This window comes from Pipra filicauda, unplaced genomic scaffold (assembly GCF_003945595.2).
Source record: "Pipra filicauda isolate LSUMZ 115617 unplaced genomic scaffold, ASM394559v2 scaffold217_size2002032_pilon, whole genome shotgun sequence".
Classification (NCBI taxonomy): Eukaryota; Metazoa; Chordata; class Aves; order Passeriformes; family Pipridae; genus Pipra; species Pipra filicauda.
Genome location: NW_024104329.1, coordinates 381,222 through 399,271, shown reverse-complemented (window position 1 = coordinate 399,271; position 18,050 = coordinate 381,222). Strand labels below are relative to the sequence as shown.

The 18,050-nt window shown below is 37.4% G+C and overlaps 1 protein-coding gene across 1 annotated transcript in view; it reads left to right on the top strand.

Annotated features, from left to right (window-relative positions):
• The first annotated feature begins 951 nt into the window (after nucleotides 1-951).
• Nucleotides 952-18,050, top strand: part of LOC113989511 (mucin-5AC) — a 31,699-nt gene continuing 14,600 nt past the window's right edge. Inside the window, exons 1-23 of the mRNA XM_039381201.1 lie at nucleotides 952-991; nucleotides 2,060-2,119; nucleotides 3,094-3,355; nucleotides 4,358-4,472; nucleotides 4,935-5,025; nucleotides 5,407-5,519; nucleotides 5,946-6,162; nucleotides 6,504-6,629; nucleotides 7,615-7,732; nucleotides 8,558-8,696; nucleotides 10,060-10,170; nucleotides 10,577-10,646; nucleotides 11,404-11,541; nucleotides 11,626-11,790; nucleotides 12,542-12,636; nucleotides 13,620-13,746; nucleotides 14,328-14,583; nucleotides 15,216-15,265; nucleotides 15,864-15,964; nucleotides 16,093-16,244; nucleotides 16,761-16,899; nucleotides 16,997-17,110; nucleotides 17,407-17,586. Coding sequence (XP_039237135.1) covers nucleotides 952-991; nucleotides 2,060-2,119; nucleotides 3,094-3,355; nucleotides 4,358-4,472; nucleotides 4,935-5,025; nucleotides 5,407-5,519; nucleotides 5,946-6,162; nucleotides 6,504-6,629; nucleotides 7,615-7,732; nucleotides 8,558-8,696; nucleotides 10,060-10,170; nucleotides 10,577-10,646; nucleotides 11,404-11,541; nucleotides 11,626-11,790; nucleotides 12,542-12,636; nucleotides 13,620-13,746; nucleotides 14,328-14,583; nucleotides 15,216-15,265; nucleotides 15,864-15,964; nucleotides 16,093-16,244; nucleotides 16,761-16,899; nucleotides 16,997-17,110; nucleotides 17,407-17,586 — 2,979 coding nt within the window. The remainder of the gene's footprint in view (nucleotides 992-2,059; nucleotides 2,120-3,093; nucleotides 3,356-4,357; nucleotides 4,473-4,934; nucleotides 5,026-5,406; nucleotides 5,520-5,945; nucleotides 6,163-6,503; nucleotides 6,630-7,614; nucleotides 7,733-8,557; nucleotides 8,697-10,059; nucleotides 10,171-10,576; nucleotides 10,647-11,403; nucleotides 11,542-11,625; nucleotides 11,791-12,541; nucleotides 12,637-13,619; nucleotides 13,747-14,327; nucleotides 14,584-15,215; nucleotides 15,266-15,863; nucleotides 15,965-16,092; nucleotides 16,245-16,760; nucleotides 16,900-16,996; nucleotides 17,111-17,406; nucleotides 17,587-18,050) is intronic.

Sequence of the window (18,050 nt, the reverse complement as noted above, 5' to 3'; positions counted from 1 at the left end):
TCATGGAAAAGCCCATCAAAAGATTAACTGTAGCATTACCACACCATGCAATGGAAGCAGGGATCTGCAATGCATGTGGCATGAGACAGAATGGAGCCATACAGTGCATGGAGAGAGAAGCAAAAAGCTCTCTGAGGCTGGGCAGAGGAGGAGCCCAGAGGCACTGAATGGTTCCTACCTTAAAAAAAAGGCACAGCATGTCCTTCCAACACCAACTGGGTAGTGCTAAAAGGGACTTGCAGAGCTCTCTTACAATTCTGGTTTCAGCCTAAGCCCCTCTAGTGGTGCTGCTCACAGACTTCCCTTGCAGGGTGCAGCAGGAGGTGAGCCTGCCTTTTTAGTTTTCTGTGGCCAGCATAATCTCCACTGCAACATACCCTGTGATGAACTCTCACTAAGCGGTGTATTAAAAGCCCCTCTGGTCCCTGCAGATAATGTATTTATTCCTATTGTGATGCTGCAGTAGAATGGAATGAAAAATGGTTTCTGTGCTGGAAACAAAAAGTTTTGCTTTGGGGTAAAATCAACAGGCACAAATGTATGTATTGGAAAGACCTATTTCTTTTTCTGTGTGGCTTTTGTGTTTATTTTTCTTCTGCTGCAAAGAGTGCCTGAAATACAGAGTAACTGAGTAAGAGAGGCCAGAGATATGTCCTATAATCCTAAAATGAATTCTTCCTGTACAAAAGGAAATTTTAAAGTACTCTGGCTAGAGAAAAGGTTTTACTGATGCTTAAAGCACAGAGTGACCATAAAACCTAAGAAAATTAAGTTCTTTATCTGAAAAGCTTATAAGGGAATGCAGGGGTACATTGTGACAGCAACAGAATAAGGATCTGCTCAAACTACCACAGGCATGTTTTTGATGGCTTCCCTGCAGTAATCTATCAGCCAAAAAATAAAAACATATCAAAAAAAAAGGAAAAGCTGAAGGAGTGGTGTTTGGCCATCATGGTTGCACGCAGCCCAGATCCCGATTCAAATTTGACCTGTACATGAGCATATCTTTGCTGATTTTTTTTTTTTTTTATGTATACTGACTGTTACATGTTAAAACAGATGTAATTGAGAAATTGAGGAAGCTCAAGAAAATTAGACATTAACATTTCTACCATTCTTGATGCAGTTCAAGCCCAAGATGGTGAACAACAAAGTATATTTCTCCATCTATCCTGCAGCGACAAAACCGTATTTTTATGTTGATCTATTTCTAAGATTTTTGTTCCAAATCAAGTTGATAAATAATAAGATTACTAGAATGTTTTTAGTCCTAGCTAGAATACCACACACGTTAAAAGAGAAGTCCTCTGTACAATATACCCAATCTCTGACTGCTCTAAACTTGAGAACTTCCTATGAGATCTGGGCCAGTGGATCTGCTCTACTGATATGATAGAGTTATCTAATCTTTAACTTCAGGAAAGGTACATACCTTCTATCTAAAAGTGTATTTTCAGAAGAGGTGTGTGTTTACATACGTATCACCAGGGTACTTGATAGTAGGTAATAAAGGACACGTTTTAATTTTTTTTACACTGTGTCAAGATGACTGCATTACTCATGAGAGAATAAGGAAACTGCAACTACCTTAAATGCTAGCATAATTAAGCACTACAAGATCATGCATGACACATAACTGTACAGAGGAAAATAAGGGTGGAAGGATACAAGGCTGACTGGTATATTAGTGATGGCAGGCTGAAACAACTGATCACTAAGTCTGTCCTGCAAGAAGTGTACCACAAATTATTTAACAATAGCTGAGGATCATATTGTTGCCTCTGAGTTCAGAACCTGGGCCAGGATCAGATGGGAGTCTTGAACAAATAATGAAAGAAAGTACTGCAGCCAAAGGGCATAGTCTTTGGAATTTAGTTGTCAGTGAAATTTATAGAAAGATAGATCACAAAGCAATGTGTAAAAACCACCAATAAAACCTTGTGGAAACTTCCCTACAGAGTGTAAACAGTAGTAGGAAGGCTATGTTATCTCTATCCATTTTGTAGTATTCTAATAAGATTAAACTTGGTCATTTTTTCTCCTTTTGCTTTTCTACCAGCTTTCAAATCCCAAGAAGTGACAATCATTCCACCTTTTCAAAACACACTGAAAGTAAAGGGTAAGTTAACCAAATGTCATGGCACAGATATCTGTGTTCTTGTTGATCACACAGAGCATGGAGTGACTGAAAAGATCAATAGATTGTGTTAAATGCTTTAGCACTGTGAAAAAAGACTTAACAGAAAAGTCATCAGTTCCTCAGGTAACACAGATAATCTAACTGTGAATCCAGTGCTTCACCTGCATTGTGTTTATATAATGCAGCTGTAAAAAAAAAAATAAATTAATTAAAATATACTTATATATGCAATAATGGGAAAAATCATGCACAATATTTCCAGTAAAGAGAGAAAAATACTAATATGCTGAAAACACTGCGGAGACATCTTATCTAGGGTATAGGGTACAATTCAAGCAGGGTGAGTGTAAGTGTGGAAGAAATGTAGGAAGGGACTGTGAAGATTACCAGGGAGATAGAAGAGCCTTCTTGTAAGGAAATGAAGACTGAAAAGAGACAAGAGATTTCTATAACTGGTGGGGGGAGTAGTAGGCAGGTGAAACCCCTTCAAGGTGAAGTGTAATTTTGGCACAAGAACAACCAGGCATACATAGGACAGGAATATTGTTTGGAAGATGTCGGCAAAAGTCTTCCAGTCATTCAAAGGTTGCAGGTATGAGTGGCCTTCCCTAGTAAGAGTATGAATTGGTGTTTAACTTTAAACTGGGTTTATGGTGAAACTTTAGAACTTCATACATTTACAAAAGGATTTAAAGGATATGGGTGTTGACAGAACCAGAGCATTGGATCTAGTGACCCAGGAGGTCTCCTTCTCTATGCAAAACAGATTAAACACAAAAAGTAACTGAACCAAATAAAAAAATTATGATGAGCAAATAGCATGACAAGAAGGAAAACAGAAGATGGGCTTTTGGGACAGAGGCTACTGAAAGACCTAGGAGGGGAAGGGCATCTGAAGGGAGGGTATTACAGCAAATGACAGGAAATTCATACTGCTTGTTTTGGCTCCACAGCTGGCAACCCCTCTCACAATGGCCGTGTGTGCAGCACATGGGGTAACTTCCACTTCAAAACCTTTGATGGGGACATCTTTTACTTCCCTGGAGTCTGCAATTACATCTTTGCATCCAACTGCAAGTCTTCCTATGAGGACTTCAACATCCAGATTAGGCGTACAATGGCGGAAAATGCTACCGTGATCACTCACGTCATCATGAAGCTGGAAGGAGCAGTGATTGAACTGACCCGTGGCTCTGTCCGGCTAGACAACAAATTGTATGTTCATAACTTGCAGCTGTCATCACTGCTGTTGATCCCAGTGAACTCTTTGAGCAAGCATCCCTTTCCCTTGTCTGATCCGACATTGCTTCCAAGCAGCTGGAAGGCTCAGGTCTTTCCTGAAGTATTAACAAAAATGAGGGCTTGACAGTGAGCTAAGTGCCACTTCTGCACATTATCCCTGTGTCCATTTTATTCACATGAACTATGTTCCATATGATGGCCCACTTCTACAATTGTGTATGCATATATATAACTGAGTCTATAAGCTGGATTCAGTCAAAGTGTTAGAAACTTAAAGGGTGCAAAACCTACCTTCCATTAATGTTACTAGAACAGAATTCTTGAGAGGAGTTTTTGACAGCTTTTGTCTTTGCACCGAACAGCGTGCAGTAAAGCGGTGGCTGCAGCTTATATCTGAGTTAATTTAAAATTATCTATTCTGGAAACTTGCAATCTATAACAGCAATTGTAGCACTGACTTTGGCATAGGGTGTGAAACCTGTAGAAAAGGACAAGTAAACATTTGGGCAGCTATCCCACTGTGAGTTGTCTATTATAGCAGCTATGTACAACGAGCTAGTGTAAAGGTTATCTTGGGTACAGCTTTTTGAATGTCACTCATGTCACAGAAAGCCTGGAGTCCATCTCTTTATCATCAAATACTTTAAGGCCTGAAGCATACTGTTTGCAAAACAGAGTCTCCTAGCACTTCTTTGAACCATACAACCAAAAACATACACCAACACTTTACCTAGAAAAACACTTGAGAGAAAGCCAAAAGGAACAACAGGGCTGATCCATTTGCACAATGAGAAGCAACTGCACAGGAAACAGCCAAGATGTTACAAACCTGTGTTGTCTGTATTTAGCTACTGCTCTGATTTCCTCACTGATGGATGCTGAAAATTCTCAAAGAGAATAAGAAAGAATGGCAGTGTGGATATTCAATGAATATTCTGTCCCTACCCCTGCTGACTTCTGGTGATCTTTCCCCAGGGTTCAGATGCCCTACAGCCATATGGGAGTCTTGATAGAGAGAAGTAACAACTATCTGAAAGTTTCTGCCAAGTTAGGACTGACCTTCCTTTGGAATGAACAGGATGCCCTCCTGGTAAGAAAACATCCAGAACATGGCAGAAAGTCTGTATTTTGAAAATAGTTTGTTTACATTTTTGCAGTATTAATCAGTCATGTAGACATTAGTTGCTTTTGAATTTGTGTCCATTTTTAGTGTATTGTTTTTCCAGTCTTCTCCCAATTTTCCCTTTTTTCCCCACTAATCTCAGCTCAGAGTCAATAGACCCCCGATTATAATATTTTCACCTCACAGTGAAGTAATCCTCAGATTCCAGACCTGGCAATGTACTGATGTTCACAACCCAGGGCTAGAAGAAGAGCAAGTTTTTCTTGGTTGTCACTGACCTTTCCAATGATGCCTACCTTCTTATCACACAACACAGTCTGCACAGCAAACATATGTCAATTTTTGAGTACACAAGCAATACTGATGTAGGCTGTGCTCCTAACCACCCAGACTGACATTTCTATGAACCTCTTTCCTCATGTCTTTTAGGTGGAACTAGATAAGAAATATGCCAATCAGACTTGTGGACTTTGTGGGGACTTCAATGGAATTCCAGTTAACGATGAATTTATTTCAGGGAGTAAGTAATAAAAAGCATTATTAAGTATTGGCGCTTGTTTTTTTTCTTTTACAATATACTGTAACGTAGCTTGTGGGTCGTATTAACTGCAAAACTAGTGATACTTTTTCATGTATTTCTATGATATCAGTTATGCACAGTCAGGGCTTTGAGATGTATTAGACTGCTTCCATCACTGTTAGATGTTTTAAGACCTGCCACATAAAACTTTTTTGCAATACTTTGGGTTGAGTTCCTTGTTCATCTTCTTTTACCTTTCATACTATAGTGATATTATTTGGTAATCAATGTTCATGTGATAGCGGGTAGGATCACAAAAGAAAACATTTCCATGCAAAAAACCAGTAAACATTGTTCTAATATTTGAACTGTTTTTTACAGAGACAAAACTAACTCCCATACAGTTTGGTAATAGGCAGAAGATGGATGGACCCACAGAGCAGTGTGATGATCCTATTCCTTCTACTGTTCAGATGAACTGCTCAGCAGAATTTGTAAGAACCTCTCTCTCAAAATTTTTCTTTTCAGTGTGAAATATACTCTATCTTTGGGGAAAATTTGTTAGAAGGGAAAAAATATGCCAAAGTGAATGCCAAAAAATTCCCCATCTAAGAGAACACTGCATATTTTCCTGAAAGAGAAAATCACTGAGGATATCTTAATATAAAGAAATTCTATGAGGCTTGGGAACTCACATGAGGTGAAAGTAACTCAAGATATGGAAGATACTAGAATTAACTAAAGGATTTCCTTTATGTTCTTGCCCTATTGATATACTTTTCCCTAAATATCTGCTTATGGCTACTGTTGTACAGGTTTTGTGGACTGGATGGATCCTTGATTTGTTCTGCCACAAACCTTAAATAATTAGTTTCATATTTTCTAAATGTTTTGTTTACCTTCTCTGTTTTCCTTCCCAGGCTTCTATCTGTGAGACAGTATTAACCAGTAAAGCATTTACGAGCTGCAACATGCTTGTCAATGTTCAGGACTACATCGAAACTTGCATACAAGACCTATGCCACTGTGATAGTTCTATGGCTGACTTCTGTATGTGTAACACTTTTGCTGAATACTCCCGGCAGTGTGCTCATGCAGGTGGACAACCTCTGAACTGGAGAACCTCACAACTGTGTCGTAAGTATCTCAGGAAGGGACTTCCACCTGTGCTTATTACCCACATCTATTAAACTCCAAATATGTGAGGTTTTTTCCTTGAAAAGACAGTTGTTTAAAGGTGCATACAATTATCGTGAAATCAGTTTCAACCTGATCATACTCAAGACTTTGGGAATATGGAAGTTTAGGGGATTTTCCTTACGAACAGTTTTAATATATATCAGAAAAACTAAAATGTTTTGGCCTCCACTTGGATCAGGATTCCCCATCATACCTTGACAGGAAACATCCTAAATTGCAAATGTTTTCTCAACCTTTCAGGGGAAAAGCCAGCTTTATAATACTTTTTCTACTTTTAGCCAAATCATGTCCGTTCAACATGCAATACCATGAGTGTGGCTCTCCCTGCTCTGACACGTGCAGCAACCCGGAACGATCTGCACTTTGTGAAGACCATTGTACAGATGGCTGCGTCTGTCCTCCAGGCAAGCTTATTTCCTGCCCTGTTCTCACAGCCAAACCCACTAGAATACTTACTTGTACACATTTAACAACTTTCGCACTCTGTATCATTCTCATCATGACACCAGCATTATCATCAAAAGAAAAGCTACATTTCTTCCTTCATATACATGCTCTATTTCTATTCAGATTATTAAATATGCCCTTTTAAATAACAAACATTGAGAAGACATGTGCATATGACTGAACTGAGAATAAGATAATTTGTTCCTAACAACAAGAGCATTCAGATTCAGTTCCCAGAAAGTATGAAATCTTTAATCAGATTTTGCACACAACGATAACTCCTGTTAGCAAAGCTGCATCTGGTTCGCCAAATCTCCTTCTTGTCAAGTGCTGAGTGTCTAAACAACAAGGAGCTGAGAGAGCACCAGGCAGTGTGTAAAATTTGGTGCTTCAGAGAATTATGTATGAGACCTGAGTATCAGTACAAGACAAACAATGCAAGTGTATCTTCTTTGTGCACACTTATGTTGCTGTTGTGAGTGACTGTATGGTAGGATCTTCACCCCTTGCAGCTCTTCTGCCCATTCTCATGATGTCTCAGAGAATTCACCATCATTTGTTTGTGTAATGGCATTGACTTCTCTTAAACAATCCTCTGTCTCTGGGCACAAAAATATTTACTGTACAAATATGTCCCTGGGCAGTCTTACAAATGGTTCATCTATTCCACCTCATTATCTAGTAATTTTAATCCTAATTCCATTCTAATGAAGTCCATAACAGAAATGTATTTCCCTAGAGGTCTCTTTTGATCACCCTAGGATTTTAGGTAGGCTTCAATGGCATATAGCCTTTCAATCTCTACATAGCTTGCATCCTATTATTTTAAAGTACTGTGTAATACAGAAGAAATGGGGCATATTCTCAGGCATCTGCTAGATATGTGTTCAAAGGCAGGCTGTGCAGTGCACAGAATGAGTAACAGACCATTTCTTTTCCTAGGAATGGTGTTTGATGACGTTAATGGTGCTGGCTGCATTCCCCGTAGAGAATGCCACTGTACCTATGAAGATGAAACATATGCTCCTGGTGCCTCCTTCTCATCTAAATGCAGATCATGGTAAGATACTTTCACACATGTCTTTTCTTTTAGGTGCACTATCTGAATATTCCGAAGACAGGGAAAAATAACTAATTTCCCCTTAAAAAAATTAGGAACTACTTATCAATTGAAATTTCCTGATTACAGAGTTTTACAGGACAGTTCATGTCTGTTTTCCCCTTACACTTGGAAGCAAAATTTAAGTTTTTGAATAGATGCCTCAATTTCAAGACCTATCAATTAAAGAAGACAATCAAATAACAGAGGTGTTTAAAAACGTGAATTAGTGTTACATCCTTTGCAGCATGGCAGTATAATATTAGGATGCTCATGTAAATACCATAGAGGGCATGACACTTAGGGACATGTTGCATTTAGAGTGGGAGATCACATTTGAGAGGCATATTTGGCAAATATTACCTATATGTTTTAAATATCACTATAACTACTAAAGTTTTATTGCATAACTGTGTGCAAATGCACCTATCTATGTATGAACACAAGAACCATATTATCTTCCATGAAAAACTTCACATGTTTGAAGCTTGAGCCATGCTAATGGAGATGAGGAGTGATACTTCATATGCAGAAGGATGCATGACAGGTTCACCAGGACTGAATTCTGTCCGAAGACTGGAAATGAACAGCAATATATATATAAAATTACCACTAATATAAATGTGCCTGCCCCATACTTATTCTGATATTTTATAGCAATACTGGTTTCTTTGACAGTATGATCAGTGTTTCAAGAGGAAAACTGAGGCATCATCTGCCCTTATTGTCTTCTATTTCATTTACATTTGCATTACCCAAGGTTACTGAATGCCTTCTTCATTTCAGTACCTGTGTTGGAGGTGAATGGTCTTGTGTCACTCAGTCATGCCCTGGGACTTGCAGTATTGAAGGAGGCTCCCACATTTCAACATTTGATGAGAAACATTACTCTTTCTTCGGAGACTGTAGCTATGTCCTAACCAAGGTAAAAATGAGTCACCCTTGCTAAAGGAAAGTGTCTTTATTATATATAAGGTTGTTTGTTGAAAATTACTGGCAGTCACATCAACTTTATGAAATTTAGAGGGTCAACATGGAGCCTGTCTGTTAGGGTTATACTAAATAATATTGTAGTGGTTTTGTGTTCTTCGATCATTGTTTAAGAATTGCACTGAGTTTTTAGCAGATGTATTAAATACCTAGATTTTAGTAGATATACTAAATACCTAGATTTCATAACCCTAGCTATTTTTATGGTTTATTTGTACTGGGTGAGTCATGTAAACTATTTTCATAAGGACTTCATGTTGAATCAAATCTGTTAGCAATAAGATCAGTCTGAATGTTACCAAGTAAGAGAATAATAAAAACTGAGGGAGGAGCTAGAGTACTTTAGAAATAGATTAGATTAAATTGATTAAACTTTTGAATGAGATTCACAAGCATTGTTCTTGATCCACAATGGAAGCATAGATCAGACTTACACTTTAAACTCCTCTTTTTGGCACCAACATGTAAAATTAGATTCTCAGGGTTTCTGGAGGTAGAGAAAAATCACTAAATTTGAACTCAAAAGTTCAAAAAGCCCACAAATTTAATATTGAATTTCCAGATGTCTGGAATTCTGAATATCAGCTATCCTCAATTTAGTCTTCATTATGCCAAAGAAGTGATAGGACAAATTCAGAATCACAGCTTTCTTTGAGTGTTGCCCTGTTAAGTCTTGGCCATTAGTCACCATTTGAAGGTGGATGACAGAACACAGTTCAATGAAAATCAGAACCAAGACAAAAAAAACCCAAACAAATTCTACCTTTATTCAGTAATTTAGTGAATGAGGATTTTAGCTTAATTTTCTCCTGTTAGAGAATATTTAAATGCATGATTTCCTACCAGTTTGAAGAATGTTCAAATCACCAAGGTCCTTGATAATTTATTCAGTGCAGAAGACTGGAAACAATTTCTTTCCTGTCCCTGGTAAACTTCATAACCACTGGGAAAGAAAGGCATGTGTCCTTCTTCTCTAGCATATTAAACTAGTTTTACCTTAACATTAGGAACTACTATTACCTAAGCCTTAGGGAGTTTAATGTTCAGCTTAATATGTCTAACTCACCCTTGATGTCAGGAACAATGGATAGCTTCCAGAGTGCAGACTGCATGAATGGCAGCTGACTTGGTGTCTGTATACATACATGTAAGACCACGTGAGCAAGAAGAAATTAAATACACAATATTTTGAAAGATTCACTCTACTAAGAATTCCACTTAAGTGTGAACTTTTTTAAGTTAACAATATTTTAATATAACAAATCCTTTTATTGGTATCTTTTGTTTTCTTCTTCTAGCTCTGTGACAGCAATGAATTCACAGTTCTGGGAGACATCCACAAGTGTGGCCTGACTGAAACTGAGACGTGCCTCAAGGGTATAGCCATCAGCCTGAGTGGAGGACAAACTGTGAGTAGCAAATGTAAACACCTAACATTCTGCAGGGATGTTCTCAAACCTTAACAGACAAGTAGTTTGCAAACAACACATAACAGCACACACAGGAAATCTGCACTTACTTTTCCTTTTATCTCATTTGAACATTATTCAAAGTAAAATTAAGAATAAAGTAAGTACATTAGAAGACAAGATCCTGGTAGTTTTCTCTTAGTTAGATAACTTTGGGCTTTTGCTTTTTTAGACAGTCAATGGATCGCAGTAATAAAATTAAAGAAATAATATACTAATCAAAACATCATCATAGTCTCCTTCCACTTTTTTTCCCCCTCCATCTTGAACAGTATTAGAAAATATTTTGAAAGTACTTTACTCTTCCTAAATATGCTTGGTAATCATTGCCTTTTGTTGTGGACAGAACATTGTGATCCAACCTTCTGGTAGTGTATTTGTGAATATGATCTACACACAGCTGCCATTCTCAGCAGGTAAGTTCCTTTGGAAGACTTCTGTAATGTTTCTCATTTTTTACTTTAAAAATGAATTAATCTAAAGCCAAATTCTGCCTTTGATTACACTGCAGCAACCCCAAAGTACTGCAGTAGAGCATAGTCTCCCACTTCTAATGTAATAGGGTGTCCCTATTCAAAACTTACAATTTTAGCAAAATTAAGGTCTAAATATCTAATGAAATGGACATTCAGTTCAAGGAAACAGTGTCATTGCACACTTCCAGATCCAAACATTGACATAAGAGATGAAAGAAAACATCTGACATGCAACAGGACTCCAATATCTCAAGAAATTTAGTTCCCTGTGTTCCCTCTGGAGCACGTTAATCTCTGGAGTTTCTCTCATGACAGTTCTTCTCAGATACTACTGCACCTGAACACAAAGCAAACCATGAAAGGACTTAATAGGACCAGGCTGGAGTCTTCCATTAAATAGTGCTATATCATTTTCACCAAGGAAAAGCAGCCTTTTAAATAGCAATGAAAGTGTGTGTTCTTCCCCTTATTTTAAAACATCTGACAAAAAGTGCAGGGTTTGTATATGTTTGTTTAGGTGTTTATATTAGCCTGTTTTGGTGCTGGATTTGAAATCCTGTAGGGATCATTTCCCCCCCAGTTCTTCAGAAATTAGGATCGTATCAAACACAGCTGTAGAATTCCTCTGTGTGATGAACAATAATTTCAAATGCTCATATCATATGAAATTATAACACTTTTGTTCTTATATCCCTAGCAAATGTCACCATCTTCAGACCTTCATCCTTCTTCATCATTCTGCAAACAACCTTTGGTCTTCAGCTACAGGTTCAACTTGTGCCTTTCATGCAACTTTTTATAGACTTAGACCCCTCACATAAAGGGCAGACCTGTGGTAAGTGACCTTAGCGTAACAAGTGCCTTCACCAGTATGTGTCATTCTGTAGGGCACTTTCACAGACCATCTGCTTCCTTTTAGGTCTCTGTGGAAACTTCAATGACATGCAGACAGATGATTTCAAAACCACCAGTGGTGTAATAGAGGGTACTTCAGCTGCCTTTGGCAATACTTGGAAAACTCGGGCTGATTGTCCTGATGCCAAAAATACCTTTGAGAACCCCTGTACTGTCAGCATACAAAATGGTAAGCTCAGCATATAGTAACTTCTTCTATTCTCTTTTAAGATGCAAAGACAGAATAAGCTGATAAGTCACCAAGTATTTTGACAAAATAACAGAACTGTTTGCACACACACTATTTTCCTCAGCTGACACTAGAAGTCTTCAATTAATAAACAATATCTAGGAAAATATTTTGGATCTGTAAAAATATTCCTTTGGATCAAGACAGCAACTGTTTTTGCCAGCTTATTTAAGAGAAAGTAGAACCATACAGCATATTAGGGATCCATTCCTGGAAAGGGCTGACTGTCATATAGGAAAAAAACTGTGCATAGCCCCACTGAATGTTGGACTCAGTGTGACCCTTCCACTGTTAAACTGAGAACCAGATTTAAAATTCAGAATTTCAAAGTTTTCAAGCTCCATTTCAGACAATAAAATATATAATTTTGAGTATTCACAAGCTTACTCTTTTATTTTCTCAGATGAACTAACATATTTTTAATTTACAATGTGAACTTTTCTTTTCAAAATTCGATTATGGATGTCTTAGTTTATTCCATGACAATTACCACAAATTAGACAGCATTCAGTTTATGAAGAGTTCATATTTCTCCTTACAGGAAGCAAAAGACTGGTTCAGCAAATGTGGGGCTAAATTATATCATAAAGTTAAGCTTCTGCAATCTCCCTGCAGGAAGTATAGTAAAACTGAGACAAGAGTTTTGAAAACTAAGTACAATAGAAACTCTTACCATGTTTTCAATTCACAGACCAGTATGCTCAGCACTGGTGCGGACTGCTCTCTGATACTATGGGACCTTTTGCTGAATGTCACTCAACAGTGAATCCAGAAGTTTACCAGAAGGTACTTGGCTCTTAACTTTATCCCATTTAAGAGAAAAAGACTCAGATTTCTGATACTAACACCTGAGAGAGTAACTTGCCAATTGAGAGGATATGCATTCATGGTAGTTCTTTTCAAGCCAAGGATTCATTCTTATAAAATTTGCTCCTTTGTAAAGGTATCTCTCCATTCCCAGGAGGATAAATTTACAGGTATATTCCTCCTGCACCTCCTGCATTTTTAGGTACAAACTTAAAGATTAAGCTAGGAGCTTGGACTCCTTGGACTCCTTATGAGGTCAAGGGACAAAACCTGTCCCTCCTGAGGTAGAAGGAAAGCTTTAGTCAGAATCTTAACCAGCACTTTAGTTTCTCTGAACTGCTCTCAGAAGGCTTTTGCATATATGTAAAGGACAAGGCAAGCAATGTGTGTAAGAAACAGTAAAGAGATTTAGATATGTGAACAAAAACATCCCAGGAATTCAAGGTGATGAAGCTCTGTAACAGAGTCCCTGGGTACTTTACAAAATCTCCCTGTTATTGCAAATTTATAAGATTATGTTCAGCAAACATCTTCTGGAATTATAATATTATAGTATCCCTGCCCTGCACAGAAACACATTAAATAACTGGTTTTCTTTGTTCCTCTTGTGCAGAGAGCCCAGGCTCTTAAACCTAAGCTCCCAAAGCTGAGTGGCATCAAATACTCTCTATTTATTCTAAATATATATGGCACAGTGGGGAAAAACTGGATGTAGTTGGAAAATCTACCAACACTTGAAAAAGAAAAAAAAAAAAGAAAATGAAAAAAAGAGTTCAAAATTGTAGACCTCTAATTACTCTTTCTTCATGCAAAGAATCTTCTTTGAAAGTACACAGTGAAGAATATGTTTACTTACACTTGTGGATTACACTCACTTTAACCTCTAACGAATGTAACACTCTATAGAGCACTGTGGCTTTGACATGACAATCTGATGATCATATGTCATCCCCTGTTCCTAGAACTGCATGTTTGACACGTGTAACTGTGAGAAGAGTGAGGACTGCATGTGTGCTGCCCTTTCAAGCTATGTCAGAGCCTGTGCTGCTAAAGGAGTTCTCCTCCCTGGATGGAGAAGCAAAGCCTGCAGTAAGTTTTACATTCCTTTGCCTTTTGAAAATGATCACCCAGAAGCCCCTACAGAGCAGCTCTCAGGGATTCCCACAGTAAATTGTGTTAAACTGGGTTTTAAGCGTAGCATTGACTTTGAAGAAGTTGAGGAGGAAAGGAATATCATAAAAGACAAGCAATAAACAGTTAGAAATAGAAAGAAGAGGCTTTGTTAGATTACTTGCTCAGAACCAGCAGAAGTAACGTGGAGAGCCATACCCTTGCAATAGGAATAAAATAAGTAAGGTGTTTCTCGATTTACTTTGAAAAAAAAAAAAAAAAAAGTAAAAATAGCAATGAGGAAGAAACATACTATGCATTAATATAGTTGAACTTTGTCCTCTTTTTAATTTGGAAAAAATACTTGTATTTGTGACACATTTATAGGGGAAAATTCTGCTCCGGCAGTAAAAAAAAAAATTACATTATTGAGGATATCAGTAAAGCATTTGTATACACATTGCCATGTTTATCATATATATCTTATCTCAAATACTTCACTTATACCTACATTGATTCTTAAATGAACTACAAATGTAACTCACTCTTTTACTTTCAAGCAAAATACACCACCTTGTGTCCGAAATCTTTGAAGTACACTTACAATGTTGATACCTGTCAACCCACCTGCCGGTCTCTGAGTGAGCCTGATGTCACATGCAGCATTAAGTTTGTCCCAGTTGACGGCTGCACCTGCATAAATGGAACATACATGGATGAAACTGGCAAATGTGTGCCTGCATCTAGCTGTCCTTGTTACTACAAAGGAATGCCTCTGTCTTCCGGAGAAGTTATTCATGATAACGGTGTTGTCTGGTAAGAGATTTGTAAAGAGAAAAATGAGATTGCTTATGTCCAATCATGAAATCATATATACGTTATGAAATCAAATCAAATGCACCTTTTTCCTTAATAATTTCAATTAAAAAATCACATATTCCTAAAAATTGTTAGGGCTACCCATGTTTGGAAGATTGTGCAGGAATTGAACAAAACATACCGGGGTAGGTTAGCCTTTGCTAAAAGCCAAACTCCTACCTAGTCCCTCTCTCTCTGCCTCCCTTCCTGTCTCCTTCCCCACAACACATACTTTTCTTATCTATGACTGTAAAAGACTTGTTCTATGGTGAAAGATACTTGATAATAACGTTACAGATTATTCCCTTTATGAATGGAATCTGAATTGTCCCAAAGGACATTTTTTAAACCAGGCAAATAGACAGAGTAAACACTTCCTTTATATAGAATATACTTGTATTTTGTTCTGCTCTAACATAAAATATTTTTGAACAGAAAAAATATTTTGGTAAAGGACATGTTTTATCTGTTTTATCTGTTTTATCACACAGTAATTTTTCATTATTTCAAATTCACTAGGAAACAGGCTGAAAATTGACCAAAAAATGTTTAAACATATCCATTACTTTTTTTTTTTTTTTTTTTAATAGCACTTGCACGTACGGAAAACTGAGCTGCATTGGAGAGAAACCTGAACCAGGTAACATATCAGTTTATTCCTTTTCTTCAATTCTCCTTTTCCATCTTCATCCTCTTCAGTTCTCTTTTGTCATAATGATGCAAATTGTAAAAGTAGGAAATCAATCAAGAAAATTAATTGAGGACTTCTGTAATGTAGAGGATATTCCCAAAAATATAAATAAATACTTTCTTACCTTTCAGATGGCTGAAATAAGTTATAACCCCCTGGGTTACCCAGTAGAAAAGAGTACAAAGTCACCTCACTGAATGTGAGGGGAAAACCATCCACATTTTAACTGAAAGTAGTAAAAGCCAAAAATAAAACACAAACAAAGTAATCCAAGATCTTTGTTTTCTTGATTTGTTTCTCTGAAAGGTGTTTCACGAAGCTAACTAAATGTTAATTTAATGGATTAGTCCAAGCATAAGCACAAAAAGCAGATAAATATGATTTCAAAACAATAATCAGTTTCTCTTTCTGGTCAAACATATCATTTTAAGGTACCCATATGTCACAAAGGAGTCTTCTCTCATTTTTCTTCAGTCTGTATTAAGGAAACACAAAGATACAAATGCATGGCTTCTGTCATATTTCTCATGGCTTTTCTCTCTTTCAGTCTGTGTACCTCCCATGGTTTATATCGACTGTGGTAACGCCACTGCAGATGTGGTAGGAGCAGGATGCCAGAAGAGCTGTCAGACTCTAGATATGGAATGCGTAAGTATAGAGTCTTTATAATTAGTTGAGAGCATATTAAACTAGATCTCTTTTACAATAACCAGCTGCCGCTGGACTCTTCCGGGAGGGAAATGTTTCAAGACATGTTTTCTCTATGGTTCTTACAGTACAGAACTCACTGCGTCTCTGGCTGTGTATGTCCTCATGATCAAGTGTTAGATGGCAAAGGAGGTTGTATAGCTCCAGAAGACTGTCCATGTATTCACAATGGGAATTCCTACAATCCAGGAGAATCAATCAGAGTTGGCTGTAACAACTGGTAAGAGCATATTGAAAAATAACATTTCCTTCAAGCTCTAGGGAAGTAACATATGAGTGAATACCATTTCACTCTAACAGCATCAAGATTCATAAAAGGAATCCTACATAAAATGATCCACTTAGTACCTAAAAAGCAAGCTCTGTCTGTTTTTCTTGATGGTATACAGCCCAGAAATTGCAAGTGGTCAGAAGAACACTATGGTTTGGAGGCTGTCATATTCATTCAAGTCAAGAAATCTTTTTTTTTTCTTCCCAGGAAATCCTTACATTTCAGTACATCCAGCAAGATTTAGAAATGCGAAAGAGTTAATGTTTTCTTATCCAAATTATTTACTACATCATTAAGTAACAGTCTTTGGCTAAATCCCAAAAGTTCTTGAGCTGTGCTGCATTTCTGAGACTAAGCAAACTTTATTTTTTCATTAGCGTCTTAACACATTGTAAAATGCAGGAATGTACCTATATTGGGTGTATGTATAGCTTTTACATTTTGAGTGCTTTTTGTCTTATGTAGCACATGTAGAAACAGAAAATGGCATTGCTCTGAGGAACCCTGCCTGGAAACGTGTTCTGTTTATGGAGATGGGCATTATACCACCTTTGATGGCAAACGCTTTGATTTTGAAGGAGACTGTGAATATGTTCTGGTCCAGGTAACAGAGTCCTTCTCAGATTTTTGCATTAAGTACCTTGCATTTTACTTATGACCATGTAGCATAGTTAATATTGAATACCATTCCTCTGTTTCAGAACTATTGTGGTCAACAAGCTATGAATCAGGGAACCTTCAGAGTCATCACTGAGAACATTCCATGTGGCACTACAGGAACCACCTGCTCTAAATCTATTAAAGTTTTCTTGGGGGTGAGTATTTCCTTTAAGTTATGCCAGGAGGGTGGAACAAGCTGTCCCAGATAGACTGCATTGCAGAAGTGTCCTCCAAGACAGTGAAAATGTTACTAGACTTCTTTGCTCACTGCTAATGACTCTGCTCTCTGCTAGAGAAAGCAAAGGAGGAAACTCTAAAATTTCTTAATGTGAGGCTGTTGAATAGAATCCTTTTGATAAGTTATTATTTCAATTAGTTACTGGCAACAGATAAACCTGTACCAAAATAACTTTTTTTAATTGGCCTCTAACTTTTTCTTTTCCTGTCTTAGAACTATGAGCTGGTACTCAGTGATGGACACTCTGATGTCATCCAGAGGACACCTGGAGGAAAAATGCCATTCCAAATCCGTTCCATGGGTATCTACCTAGTAGTTGACACCACTGCTGGTCTGATACTCATGTGGGACAAGAAGACCAGTATATTCATCAAACTTAGTCCCAGCTTTCAGGTACACTTTAAAATCAAAAACCTTGATAAAATTAATTCTGAAACACATCCATATTATCTCTCAAAGAAAAAGTGTGGAAATTTAGGCTGTACATGAAAGACTTCAAGAGCAGCAATTGTGTATTATTATCCTTGCTATGTTGAATCAGATTGTGTACTATGCATTTTCCTTCCATTACATTATTCAGCAACTACGTCAGTAGCTTTCCTCGTGAAAAGACCTCACAGAAGAGATATGTTCATGATCAGCTAAAACTAAATAGCTCAGTACTTAAGAACAAAACCCATGAGTCTACTCTTCTTCCTATCTTTGTTTATCCTTCCTAGCAACAATTCAGAAATAATCTCTTTATGAAAGGCATTTTATGAAAATTTGCAACACTGTTACTTAAGAGGCACAGATAATCTTAAATAAGACTCATTCTGAGGTCTGTTACTCACAGATACTGAGAAACTGTACCTTAT